The sequence below is a fragment of the Oryctolagus cuniculus genome, chromosome 7 (genome assembly GCF_051225735.1).
Source record: "Oryctolagus cuniculus isolate XC-2025 breed Fujian yellow rabbit chromosome 7, ASM5122573v1, whole genome shotgun sequence".
Taxonomy (NCBI): Eukaryota; Metazoa; Chordata; class Mammalia; order Lagomorpha; family Leporidae; genus Oryctolagus; species Oryctolagus cuniculus.
In genome coordinates this window covers 137,345,885-137,359,463 of record NC_142873.1, presented here as the reverse complement: position 1 = coordinate 137,359,463, position 13,579 = coordinate 137,345,885, and the positions used below count along the sequence as shown (strand labels likewise).

At 38.1% G+C, this 13,579-nt stretch overlaps 1 protein-coding gene across 6 annotated transcripts in view; it reads left to right on the top strand.

The window, feature by feature from the left end:
* AGO3 (argonaute RISC catalytic component 3) overlaps positions 1–12,140 on the top strand; it is a 138,041-nt gene extending 125,901 nt beyond the window's left edge. For 5 of the 6 annotated variants that reach the window (XR_016211118.1, XR_016211119.1, XM_089301027.1 and 2 more), the window contains 2 exons: positions 2,435–2,634; positions 3,539–8,774. Coding sequence is in view for 4 of the 6 variants with exons in the window: in XM_089301027.1 (XP_089157153.1) it covers positions 2,435–2,634; positions 3,539–3,647 (309 nt within the window). In the remaining 2 variants the exon portion in view is untranslated. Of the gene's footprint in view, positions 1–2,434; positions 2,635–3,538 lie in introns of all 6 variants that reach the window. The other variant, XM_008273686.5, reaches the window with a different exon arrangement.
* The last annotated feature ends 1,439 nt before the right edge of the window (positions 12,141–13,579 follow it).

Below are 13,579 nucleotides of genomic sequence, written 5' to 3'. Positions count from 1 at the left end.
GGAACCTGCCACCCATGTCAGAGACCTAGATGGAGTTCCTGGCTCCTGGCTTTTGCTTGACCCAGCATTAGCTGTTGGCGGATGTTTGGGGAATGAACCAGTGGATGGAGAATCTCTCTTTCTCTTTTTCTCTCCTTAATTCTGTAACTGTACCTTTCAAATAAATAATTTTTTTAAAAAAATAGCCCAAGTACACCCATCAGAAAGTCTATAGTTTAAAAAGGCAGGCAATATTTTTTAATTTATTTTTTAAATACAAACTTCATAAGTACCACTTTAGGAATATGGTTATTCTTCCCACCATATCAGCCCTCCCATCCACACTCTCACCCCCCGTCCCCTTGCCAGTCCCATTCTCCATTAAGATTCATTTTCACTTAACTTTGTACACAGAAGACCAACTCTATACTAAGTAAAGATTTCAAGAGTTTGCATGCGCACACACACACACACACACACACAACTCACACACTCACAAACTATTTGAAAACTAATTTTACAGTTAACTCTCATAATAACAACTCATTGAGGACAGAGGTCCTGCATGGGGAGTTAGTTCACAGTGACTCCTGTTGTTAATTTAACAGTTAACACTCTTATGTATGACGTCAGTGATACATGTCAGTGCTCTTGACATGAGCAAGGCAGACAATGTTAAGAATGTGGAGCAACTAGACCTCTCAAAAACTTTAGGTGGAAGTATAAACTGATAGGAATACTTTTGAAAACTGGTATTGTGGCCAGCGCCATGGCTCACTAGGCTAATCCTCCGCCTTGTGGCGCCAGCACACCGGGTTCTAGTCCTGGTCGGGGCGCCGGATTCTGTCCTGGTTGCCCCTCTTCCAGGCCAGCTCTCTGCTGTGGCCTGGGAGTGCAGTGGAGGATGGTCCAAGTCCTTGGGCCCTGCACCCCATGGGAGACCAGGAGAAGCACCTGGCTCCTGCCATCGGATCAGTGCGGTGTGCCGGCCGCAGCGCACCAGCCGCGGCGGCCATTGGAGGGTGAACCAATGGCAAAGGAAGACCTTTCTCTCTGTCTCTCTCTCTCACTGTCCACTCTGCCTGTCGAAAAAAAAAAAAAAAAGAAAAAAAAAAAGAAAAGAAAACTGGTATTATTAGGCCAGCGGCGCTGCTCACTAGGCTAATGCTCTGCCTGCGGCGCTGGCACACCGGGTTCTAGTCCCGGTCGGGGCGCCGGATTCTGTCCTGGTTACTCCTCTTCCAGTCCAGCTCTCGCTGTAGCCTGGGAGTGTAGTGGAGGATGGCCCAAGTGCTTGGGCCCTGCACCCGCATGGGAGACCAGGAGGAAGCACCTGGCTCCTGGCTTTGGATCAGCGCAGCACGCCGGCCATAGCAGCCATGTTGGGGGTGAACCAACAGAAGGAAGACCTTTCTCTCTCTCTGTGTCTCTCTCTCACTGTCCACTCTGCCTATCAAAAAAAAAAAAAAAAAAAAAAGAAAGAAAGAAAGAAAGAAAAAGAAAAAAGAAATGTTACATTCCCTGTGCTTTTGTTAAGGCTGTTCACTCTGCCTAGTGTTTCCTCTTCCTATCCACCCCCAAAATGCCAACTCTGACTTTTCCCCCCTTGATGAAGCACCCCCCAAGCTCACTTCCCCAATTACTTTTTGGCATTCTCCTATAAGACCAGTAGTACTGTAACCATTCACTAGTTGCTTTATACTTGGAAGCACTTTGTCTCCTCTGCTGAACTAAGTTGTTTTCTAAAAGACAACCTTATCTCTGTGAGTTTTGTTTTCAGTCTCTAATACCTAACATAATAAATAACACACCCTATGTGTGTGTGTGTTAAATTTACCTTAAATTTACCATTTTAGCCACTTTGAAACGTGCACTCCAGTGGCATCAAGTGTATTCACATTGTTGTGCATCCCTCGGCCCATCCTTCTCCAGAACGTTTTAATCTGCCCTGACTCATCACACTCATAAAGCACCAACGCCCTCTCCCTCCACCATTCTTCCCTCTGTCTCAATGAATTTGACTATTCTGGGTACCTCATGTAGGTGAACCATACAGTGTTTGCCATTTTGTGACAGATTATTTCATTTAGGTTCATCTGTTTTGTAGTATATGTCAGAATTTTCTTCCTTTTCAAGCTGAATGCTATTCCATTGCGTGTGTATACCATGTTTTTTTACCCAGGCATCCACTGATGGACACTTGGGTTGCTTCCCCCTTTGGGTTATTATGTTATAATGCTGCTATGAACATAGATGTGCAAACATCTGTTAGAGCCCTTGCTTCCACTCTTGCTTGGTATATACCCAGAATCAAGTAATTTTTTTTAATTGACTATTAAATTACAATATGCTTTACAAATGTACAAAGCTGTTTTTTTATCTAGAACTTAATCTATGCTGAATATTTAAAAGCTTGGAAATCAACAGAATATGCCATTCATTGCCTTCTCTGCAGGGTACCAGCCGTCCTTCCCACTATCATGTTTTATGGGATGATAACTGCTTTACTGCAGATGAACTTCAGCTGCTAACTTACCAACTCTGCCACACGTATGTGCGCTGTACACGGTCTGTTTCTATACCTGCACCAGCGTATTATGCTCACCTGGTGGCATTCCGAGCCAGATATCATCTCGTGGACAAAGAACATGACAGGTAATATAAAAAGCATATCAAGGCTGGTGCCGCAGCTCACTAGGCTAATCCTCTGCCTTGCGGCGCCGGCACACCGGGTTCTAGTCCTGGCCGGGGCGCCGGATTCTGTCCCGGTTGCCCCTCTTCCAGGCCAGCTCTCTGCTGTGGCCAGGGAAGTGCAGTGGAGGATGGCCCAAGTGCTTGGGCCCTGCACCCCATGGGAGACCGGGATAAGTACCTGGTTCCTGCCATCGGATCAGCGTGGTGCACTGACTGCAGCACGCCAGCCGTGGCAGCCATTGGAGGGTGAACCAACGGCAAAGGAAGACCTTTCTCTCTGTCTCTCTCTCTCTCACTGTCCACTCTGCCTGTCCAAAGAAAAAAAAGCATATCAAGTACAGATTCTCACCCAAATCCAAATATTATCTGAGTGTTAAGATTTTCCTAGTAAATTCTTTACGTGCTTCCCTATGAGTATGTGCCTCTCTATTTGCCATAAAGTACTGCTATTTAGATTTAAAGTTCCTTGGCCAGTGATCATGTGAAAAGCCATGAAAGTCAGAACTAATTGCCCAAGATAAAGTTTTCTATTGCAGTATGCTACCCAAGACTCATAATTAATGGAATAACGTAGTAATTTAGTTGCTTTACAAAACTAATTCAAAGAAGAGAATATCGGTAATTTTAGTAAAGTGATACATATATTGGTAGAGAAAATGATGTCTATGATTTGTTTCTAACTAATCCTGGGGTGAGAAGAGATGTAAAGCAAATTGACCTTGAGTAATAATTACTGAAGCTGGGTGATGCATACATGATTTGTTAGACAAGTCTCTATTTTGAAATTTGCTGCAATAGCATTTTTCAGAATTATTACATCAGAATAGAAGATTTGTTTTTGTGTTCATTGTCACTTCTCTTACAGTGCTGAAGGAAGTCATGTTTCAGGACAGAGCAATGGGCGAGATCCTCAAGCTCTTGCCAAGGCTGTACAGATTCACCAAGATACCTTACGCACAATGTACTTTGCTTAAAGAGTCCACATATATTTTCTGAGAGGAAAAACTGAATTGACATATGCTGTATGTTTCCAGTAAAGTCAATTGAGTAGGGAGCGACGCCTCCAGCCGTACAGAAACCAACACTGTGTCGGGCCAGGGTCTGATCCTTCTGCTGATGCAAGGAAGAGTGTCTGCTTCATCAAGGAAGGCGGCACTATTATGCAATATGAAACCAGCCACTGCTTTTTGTGCAGTCTCCGTAGGAAGTATTGCAATTGTTTTGTTTTCACTTCTTATAGTCTAACCCTTTTAATGCCTTTACCTCAAGTTGCTTGGCAGCACAACTATCTTTGCAAAAAAAAGTAGGAAATGTAAATGATGGTTTAAAAAACACACACCTATGTGAATAATCAAAGTGATTGTTCACAATTATGTGTGCAAAAAAATTAATGTGCACTCGTATATTCTTGTAAAAGGAGTCTGTATTTTTAAAATATATACATGTATACTTCATGTGCATATATATCTGGGTCTAGATTGATAATAGATATATATGTATCTGTGTATATATTTTATAGCTCATTCCATTGGGAAACTATCTTTCCCTTTATTCTCTCCTCACTACCACCTTTATTTCTCTGACATCCCTTGCCTTCATCACCTGTATTTTTTCTCCTAATGCCACCAGTGACATTCAAATGTTCATATATCTAATTCATTTGAATGTGAAGCATAGCAAACTAGATTTCTATTTTTATTTTGCACATCCTTTTCCTGTCTCCTATCTCATACAGTTTTGAGTCCTCAACTCCTGATAGTGCTTTCTTAAGAAACAGAATTATTTTATATCTATCTATATATACATATATATAATGTTTTGGTGAGATTGTGTGTCTCCTGTCTGAACTGAACATTTGCCACTTGTGCAATGTGTACATAAGCAGTAGCAATCTAATATTCTTTTTCTTTAGCGAGTTTGTTAAAGCTGCTATAAATATGAAACCTTGTCAGAAGTTGTAACTGTTTCTCTCTGATAAGTGGTATCTATTCTAAAGCATTCTGTTTCTTTGGGATAGACATGGAAATCCCTTAAAGCTTTTATAAAGGATAAATATTTTAAGAGGTTGGAACTCTGTAGGGTTGAGGCCTCTGAAATTGGGTAGAGAAAGAGAAGAGGCTATTGGAATTTTTGTTTTGTTTTGATTCACTTTTTGCTAGGTAACTTGCTGCGTCTCATACCTTAATGTGATTTTCATATATATATTTTTATATATATGTATATATATAAACATATATGTATGTGTTTTGAAGTATAGCTTCCTTTTCTTTTGTATTTATTAGAATAGTGCTTTAATAATTACAGAACCATATTAACATCTTTTATAGAAATATAATCATGTTTATTTTAAGAACTGACAACTTGTTTTTGCTGCCTTTTAGTGCAATAAGCAGTTTTAAAAGTTGTGTCTTTTTGACATCTCTACCATGGATAATGGGAGGAATAGGCACCTCCGTAATTTTACAAGGGCAAAGTAATACAGCCTTAATTTCAGAAGGAAAGTTTTCTAATTTTCAGTTTTAAAGCATATCTTTTAAAAATCATAATGAAAATGAAGGAAGTGAAATTTCTTGACTGAGTTTAACCTTCAGTCTTAAAGTTGAACTTTGTTTTAAGAAATGACAGTAAACAGCTTAAGATTTAAAAGATATTTAAGAAAATAGATCATGTTTATTGAAGAACTGTACTGGCTAGGTGCCAATTTTTACTTACTAAAATGAATCAGAAAAATGAAAGATGATATTTTAAGAAGTTTTTTGCTGATTTACCACCAGTGTGACTTTCCTTTTAAAATTAAGGTGATATTGGCGAAGGAAGTCAGGACTTTGATCGTTTTAAATGATTTAATCACTGAAATGTGGGGGCAAATTTTGCAGTCTTGTCCATTGATTTCACTTTAAGATATTAAAAGTACTAAGAATCTGTCAAAACTAACTTTATCAAGAACATTGGATTCAGGGGAGCTTTGCACTTTGTAACTCATGAAAATTACATTTTGACTTTTTTTTTTTTTTTTTTTTTTTGCACTGGTTAAGAGTGTAAATACTACAGATTGTTTCCAGTGGGCATTGTTGTTAGCCTCTCAGAATTCCATCTGCACATGAAAACTAATGGATTTAGATCTTTAGTTTGTCTCTTACTTGTAATCCACTAATATTGCCAATTTACTGTATTTTGAGCCTAAAATCTGAGCCCATGTCCTCCAACAGGCATGAAATCTTTTGGCCCGAAGCCAGAAAACTAAGAAAGTACTGTATTTTGTATGTTTATTATTTTTGAAGTGTCTGAAATGAAATTTACAACACTGTTGCAAAGCACTTTACATAATAATATTTATATAGTATATACTTTTTTTTCTCCCAGCCTTCTGCCTTCTTCTCAAAAAAAAAATTCCTTTAAAACATGTTTGTTTTCTTACATTGAAACTTCACTGAATATAGTCAGGAACATGCGCTAGAGAAGACAGTAGCATATTCTGGGTGAAACAGGTTTGGTCTGTGCTTGCTTGGAATGAGTAAAACATCTTTCTTTATCCATGGGAGCTGTATAGACTGGTGTGGGAAGCTTCAGGGAGCAACTGTAGATACCCTTTCACTACTCCCTGCTGAACCTAATCTGCAGCCACTTAGTCTCATATGTGCTAGAGTGAAGCCCTTAATTTAAATGTACTTGGAGGGACTTTTTTAAGAGGAAAAGTATTTTTTCTAAAATATAAAGCTTTACCTTTTGAGTGATTTCTTTTTTAGAGTGTCTTACACTATCCAACATTGCTAGTTTAAGGTTGATTAACTTGAAAGAATATGTATAATATATTTCTATTTTGCTTACTAACAAATTGGTATATAAACCTAATTATTAAAAACCCGTGCTTAGCATTTTAAGATAAAGGCTAAGTGGCACATCTTGAAATTTGTTCTAATTATTATTGCACTTTTGGTGTAGAATTCCTGATCTTTTCTTACCTTAAAATTTTAAAAAGGTTGTTATGGGTTTCTTTTTAAATTCAGACATCATAAAACTCACAATGACCTTTCTGCTTCTTCCCTTGCTCATTAATTATATATTGAATGCTAAATTTTATTCTACTATTTTCTGTGATATGTCATACAGGAGTTACTTTAAAATGTCAATCCCAGCAACTGTTATAAATAATTTTCATGTGAAGAAATGTTGGGAGTTTACGTATATTCTTAATGGCAATGTCTGTGAAAAGTGCTGATACATGTTCTTACAGTATCCAGTGACTGGCATTGAGGACCACACGTTGGTAATCCTGTAGCTGCTATATTTATTTAAGTAGAGTCTGACAGTTAGTGCACTAAACCGTTAAGGAGATGAACGTGATTCAAGGCTAGTGTTACGCCTGTTGTTTTGTTTTGTTTCATTTTCTTAAATTAGATTAATGACATAAAATCATCAAGGTGACAAAGGGTGCTGCCATTTTAGTTACAATTCAATAACCAGAATATTATTTTAGAAGTATAGTTTTTGACTTTTACAGTTTGCAAAGGGTACCTCAGCCTCTTCAGTACTGGTTTTTGGCACATTTTCACAGAACTAGAGATGCCCTTTCTTTTTGCTTACTAGTTACCTTTTAAAAAATTTCTTGGGAAAATCGTTGTATTGAAATATTCCTGTTTATACCCTATTGATTTATTTTTCTTCCTAGAAGAGATTCTAGAAGGAATTTTAGTAGAAAAAAATAAACACTACGTGTTTTAGAGGGCACTTGATGAAGATTATCTCTGCCTTGTAGCCTAGGGACTTGCAGCCTCTAAAGACCTGTCCTAGTTTTTTGAGCTAAGTTCTCTGTGACTCAGCACTACGTGATGTTCCTTGTGGGTTCTCTATCGGAGTTCATCAGGACAGACCGGACAGGCAGTCATGGAAGTCTTAGGCATGTCTAGGGAAGTAAAAGCTGAGCTGCCATTCAGCAGAAATGGCTGGCAGAGGATCTCAGAGCGCCGGGCACGGATGTGAGGTGTTCATGTAGGTTACAGACCACATGGTTAGAGACCATTTCCAAGGAACTCTGCGGGTCTTTCCAGAGGCCAACATGCATTTGCCACAGGCAGTGCTTTTTATGAAATTCAAGAAGCTCATCACTTGGACATAGCTAAAATATTTTGTAGTCTTCCTATTTCAAACTTGAGAGTAATTTTAGGCCAAGAAGTTTGACTGATAACTCTGCATAGTTTTCACTGGGTATCGATAAACTGGAGTTAAATGTGTGCTTAGCTCCTCCTCCCCAGTGTGCACCTGTTGAAGAGGAAGGCTGGTGTTAACAGTGACTTGCTACTTCAGTTACTGTTTATGAATTGGCCAAGTTGCAAAAAGACATCAGCAGTTGGGCATCTCCATTTTTTTTAAGATTTATTTATTTGAAAGGCAGAGTTTCAGAAAGAGGGAGATACACAAATACAGAGTGAGAGAGAGAGAGATCCTCCATCCCCTGGTTCACTCCTCAAATGGCCTCAACAGCCAGAGTGAGCCAACCCAAAGCTAGGAGCCAAGAGCTTCTTCTGGATCTCCCATTTGGGTGCAGGAACCCAAGTATTTGGGCTATCTTCTACTGCTTTCCCAGGCCATTTGCAGGGAGCTGGATCAGAAGTAGGGTAGCCAGGGCTTTAACCAGTACCCATATGGGATGCCAGCACTGCAGATGGCAGCTTTCCCACCATGCCCCCTTTATTTTGACTTTCTAATCTGTCTGAAGTATTAGTCCTTTTCATTCTTTTTGAGAACTTGTGGATGTGTTAAAGCAGAGGTAGTACCATTCAGCCTGTGGGCCGTATAATCATTTTGTCTGGCCATGCCAAGGCAACTGCAGGCTAGTTTTAAGTTGATCATTTGTATGGCCCGCAAATGATGTTATAAATATCCAAAAGCCTCTGGGTCGAAAAAAGTTGCCCCACCCATGCTTTAAAGCATCAGTAGTGATGGCTGAGAGGTTTCACATTCGAGTGAGGCCTTCCTGAGTGGTAGTATGAACCTGATTTAGGGTCTCTCCTTGTTGTCCTGTTTCCCTCCCATTGGATCATGTAAAGCACTTATGGGATTCTATAGGAGTCAAAAATAAGCTAAGAATGGATATGTAAAAGTCAGTACAGGGCTGGCGCCGTGGCTCACTTGGCTAATCCTCCACCTGCGGCACTGGCACCGCAGGTTCTAGTCCCGGTTGGGGTGCCGGATTCTGTCCCAGTTGTTCCTCTTCCAGTCCAGCTCTCTGCTGTGGCCTGGGAAGGCAGTGGAGGATGGCCCAGGTGCTTGGGCCCTGCCCCCGCATAGGAGACCAGGAAGAAGCACCTGGCTCCTGGCTTCGGATCAGCGCGGCGCGCCAGCTGTAGCAGCCATTTGGGGGGTGAACCAACAGAAAAAGGAAGAACTTTCTGTCTCTCTCTCACCAAAAAAAAAAAAAAAAAAAAAAAGTACAGAAATTGGAAAGAGAATTTTCTCCAAAAAAATCTTTAAAACAAAAATCCTGTTTATACTAAGAACATTCTTCATCAATGGCAATGTTAAAAATGATACTGTGATTATTAGTGAAAGCCAAACTGAGTTCCAGGAGAGGGAGAGGAAACACACACACACACACACACACACACACACAAAGGTACTTCAAAAAGTTTGTGGGAAGTAGAATTAAAAGATAAATTTATTTACTTTGGTGTAAAAAAGTTTGAAATCCATTCATAGTCTTTTCATAATATGCATTTGTGGGAGTAGGGGTGTGTATGTATCATAAAAGGCAAAGATATTTTGATTTTTTGTACTTTTAAAAATGGTACATTTAAGTTTATAATTTTCCATGTCAGTAACATAAATTTTTAATGGCTTGTGCTAATATTATCTACTGCTAACTCAAATTTATTTTATATGACCCATCAAGGTAGCACTCAGATTTTATATTGTTGATAAAATCTCAAGACTCGTTTGTTCTTAGAGTATGGAAGTTAAATATTTGAATTAAAGATAGAAGGATGATTAATGAAGAAAGTTAAAACTTACCAATGAGAAACCCTATTGGATTATCAGGTAACTGTGACAGAGTAGGGATCCTGTCAGATCATCTGTCCCACCACTGGGCTTCCTTCCCTCTGGAAACCAGTGTCTGAAGTAACCAAAACCTAATGTTGTATTTATGTTGGGGCCTCAGTAAAGCACAGATGTTCTTCAGGTTCAACTCTGAATTAAATTTTAGGTCATTTTTTAAAGCAAGGCTGTTCTTAGAAAGTGCCTTTACAGAAGATGGTGCTGTAGATTTTTATTTTTCAAATAGCATGAGGTTAAAAATTTAAATTATTTTAGAACTCCAAGAATGTGAGAGTTTCATGCAAATATCAATAATGTTACTTGTTGTCCTGAACCAAGGAAAGCTTTATTGCCGTAAAGTAGCTAAGTAAATGCTCACTAAATTTAGTTTGTAAATTTGAAAACAAAATTTTTAACAGAATTAGTCCTTTTTATTGAGATTTTGGGTATAGTAGCAAGTTCACAAAGGAAAAGGTAACTTGCAGGGAATTATTATATGCTACCTTTTTTTTTTTTTTTTTTTAGTTCAGCACAGATTGATGCTAAAGGCTGTAGAGGTAACCTTTTCTAATTGGTCATTATTATTGGAGAAGACTGTTCACAGAGAGCTACGCTATCATCGAGATGATTTTAAGAAAGAAAACAAAGTATTAGCTATATTTATCTTTAAGGGAAATTTTCTTTTTTAGAAACTAACGGATATTTTAAATGATTCTTTTTTTCCCTAAGATGGGGAAACTATGAAAAATGATGACAATGCATTTAAAAGGGCACAGGTTCTAAAAATAGAATATGGGAAAGTGGGCTTTGACAGAAATAACAAAAGAAGGGGGAAAAACAGGACAAGACATACTTACTAGAAATTTACTAATCTACCAGAAAACAGTTCCCCCCACACTAAGAAGCAGTAAACAATCCTCTAACCTGTTCTTGTGAATTTGGTGAGCATTCCTCCAGAAAAGAAATATACTAAAAAAAACCCACACCTCAGTAACCTTGTATGCTGCATTATGTAATAATGATAGTAAAATTACATTGATTGTTTGGAGTGTACTCTGTTTGCAAATATACATGCACATTAAACTCTCATTTTTTAATGTCTCAGCAATTATGGATTTATTTTTTTAAGATTAATTTTTTCTATTGTGATGTTTATATTCATTGGCAATTTGTGTGCAACTTTTATATTTTTGCTTAGATGTTGGTTTTAAGATTTTATTTTATAGATATTTCGAGCTTTTCCTCCTTCTTTGCAATATTAGCGAAATTTAAGATGGAGTATTAATATACCAACCAAACTACTAATTCTATAAGGTCTAAAGTTTGGATTTCTACCAATAAACCATTAATACTATTTTCTAATTTAGAATATTTGATGTTGTTTATATAGTGGGCATTAAAGACAGACTTTAGACAGATTTCTATGTGTGGAAGAGAAGTTAGGCTTTTCTAATAAGTTAGATCTTTTTTTCCTATACTAGCAAACTGACAGTGGCAGATTGGATTTATTTTACCTGACAGTAATTTTCAGAAAACTTGTCAAATAAATTATCATACTTCTTTTGTTGACTTTAGGTACATTGAAACTGCTTAAAAGGCCACATTGTTCAGCAGTAGGATTATGATACCATTTAATTGACCAAGAAACAAATAGCAAGTGATCCAGAAATCACTAATGATGCACTTTGAAATGGGTTCCCCCCCCCCAGTGATTATGTTATGTAGAGGATCTGCTACCCTGATCTTTTCCCTAGCATTCCTTTAAAGTTGATTCAACCCTGGGGTATCAGTGAAGGAACCAGAGATAAAGTGGCTAGGGAGAGCCAGGGAAATAGACGATTAAAAGAGTATTTCTTCTTACTGCTTAAGTAATAATGATTTATGAATGTGAATTCATTGGAAGGCAGTGAAAAGTATAATAGTAGACTACTTTAAAGCATGTATAGTAACTCCAGTTTCCTGACGAATAAATCAAGGTTACTTGTATTGGCACATTAACTTTTTCATAAAAGTACATGAGAAAAATGTATTCCCTTAAAGAGGAAAAATATTTTCATTGTATGTTTACACTATGGATTTGGTAAGGAATCTTTTTTCTGTAAGAGATTAAGAGATAAACTTTATCCCATCCTCTGATTTTTAAATTCTAAATTACTGGAGCTCAATGTATGACATTTTGTTGTACTGTATTCTATTCCACTGAGAGGGAGGGAAATGGGAAATTTTTTTAAGTAACTATAAATAGGAAAACTTTATTTTTATATTATGTAAAGTTTTACAGTTTAAAATGAACCAGCATGTGATTTCCTACAGACGTTAGTCATATCATTTCTTTATGCATTTTGCCCGTTACATTAGTTTGCTTTATAATATACTTCTGAGGTATTTCCTTTACCCCCATGTCAAGTACTCATTAAAGATTGGTACTCTGATTATAGGAATGTGTTATTTCTAACTAAGAACCAAATCTGTTTCCAGCAGTCAGATATGTTTTTGCTGCAAGTCTATGTCCCTCTTTTAAGGATATTCATTGTGCTTATAACTTTGTTTTATGCATTATATTTCAACATTGTCCTGGGTTGACAGACATGTAATGCTTGAGGACCAACATTTTTAAGGCTGTCTCTAGTCCTGTGTTTTCATTTTTCCTCCTGAAAATTCATAGGAACCTGGCACCCAGAGCTTATTTTAACCAATTGACTCCACAAATCCAGGCACCTGGCATCAGTACTTGATGACTTGTTTGGGTTTATAGTCCACCTCTTGAGAAAGATAGAGTTGTGCAGTAATTGGTCATCCCCAAAACAGAACTGTCATGAGCAGTCTTGGGAGTAGAAAACAGATAGGAGTGTTGATCAGTAGAACTTTGTGTTGGTCATATTCTTTGTAAAAGTGGACTGTGTGCACATCCATGACTCCGTGACTGCAGTTTAAAAGGCTGCACCAGAGAGGAGACAGGGAGATTGTTCTGGTTTTTAGTGCCTAAACTTTCCGTCTTTACTTCATGGCTTTTGGTTAGAACAAATAAAAATCCCTTAATTTAGCCCTTTAATAATCTTTTTAGAACCAAAGAAGGACAGATTCTTTCTGCAAAATTGTGACACGATGTGGCTCTACTTTTCTGTATTATAATTCTGAAAATAGGAGGTCTTCCCAGAGAAATGGACTAGTGGGATGTGTGAGTATGTAATAAGGGGAAAAGTTTTATTTGCTGGGATATTTGAACAGAAACCTTACAATTGTACAATTGTTTAATATTTGTCAAAAAAATTTTTAAAGGTTTATCTATTTTATTTGAAAGCCAGAGTTATGGGGGCGGGGGTGCAGGGAGGAGATCTTCCGTATGCTGGTTTGCTCCCCAAATAGCCACAACAGTCTTACGTGGGCCAGACTGAAGCCAGGAGCTTCTTCTGGGTCTCTCACATGGTTACAGGGGCCCAAGGACTTGGGCCATCTTCTGCTGCTTTCCCAGGCGCATTAGCAGAGCGCTGGATCAGGAGTGGAGCAGTTGAGATACAAACCAGTGCCCATATGGAATCCCAGCGCTGCAGGCAGTGGTCTAACCCACTGCGCCACAGCCCTGGCTCAAATATTTCTCAAATTCTTAACAAAGTAATACAGCAGCTGTTGGTTTTTGAACCTGCAGAAGAGACTCAAGAGAGCCTCTATAATTTAAATTAATATTTTGTTGTCCCAGACCAAAGCTGCATCTATTGTCAGTACATTTTAAAAGATCTTACAAGTTGCTTTTATTCACTTGATAATAAAGAAATTAAATGCAGTATTTGCCCTTATATAGAGCCACGGCACTGTTATCAACACAGCCTCTCCAGTTTCCTCCTTTTTGTAGAAAACACCAAATGGGGCCTTTCCA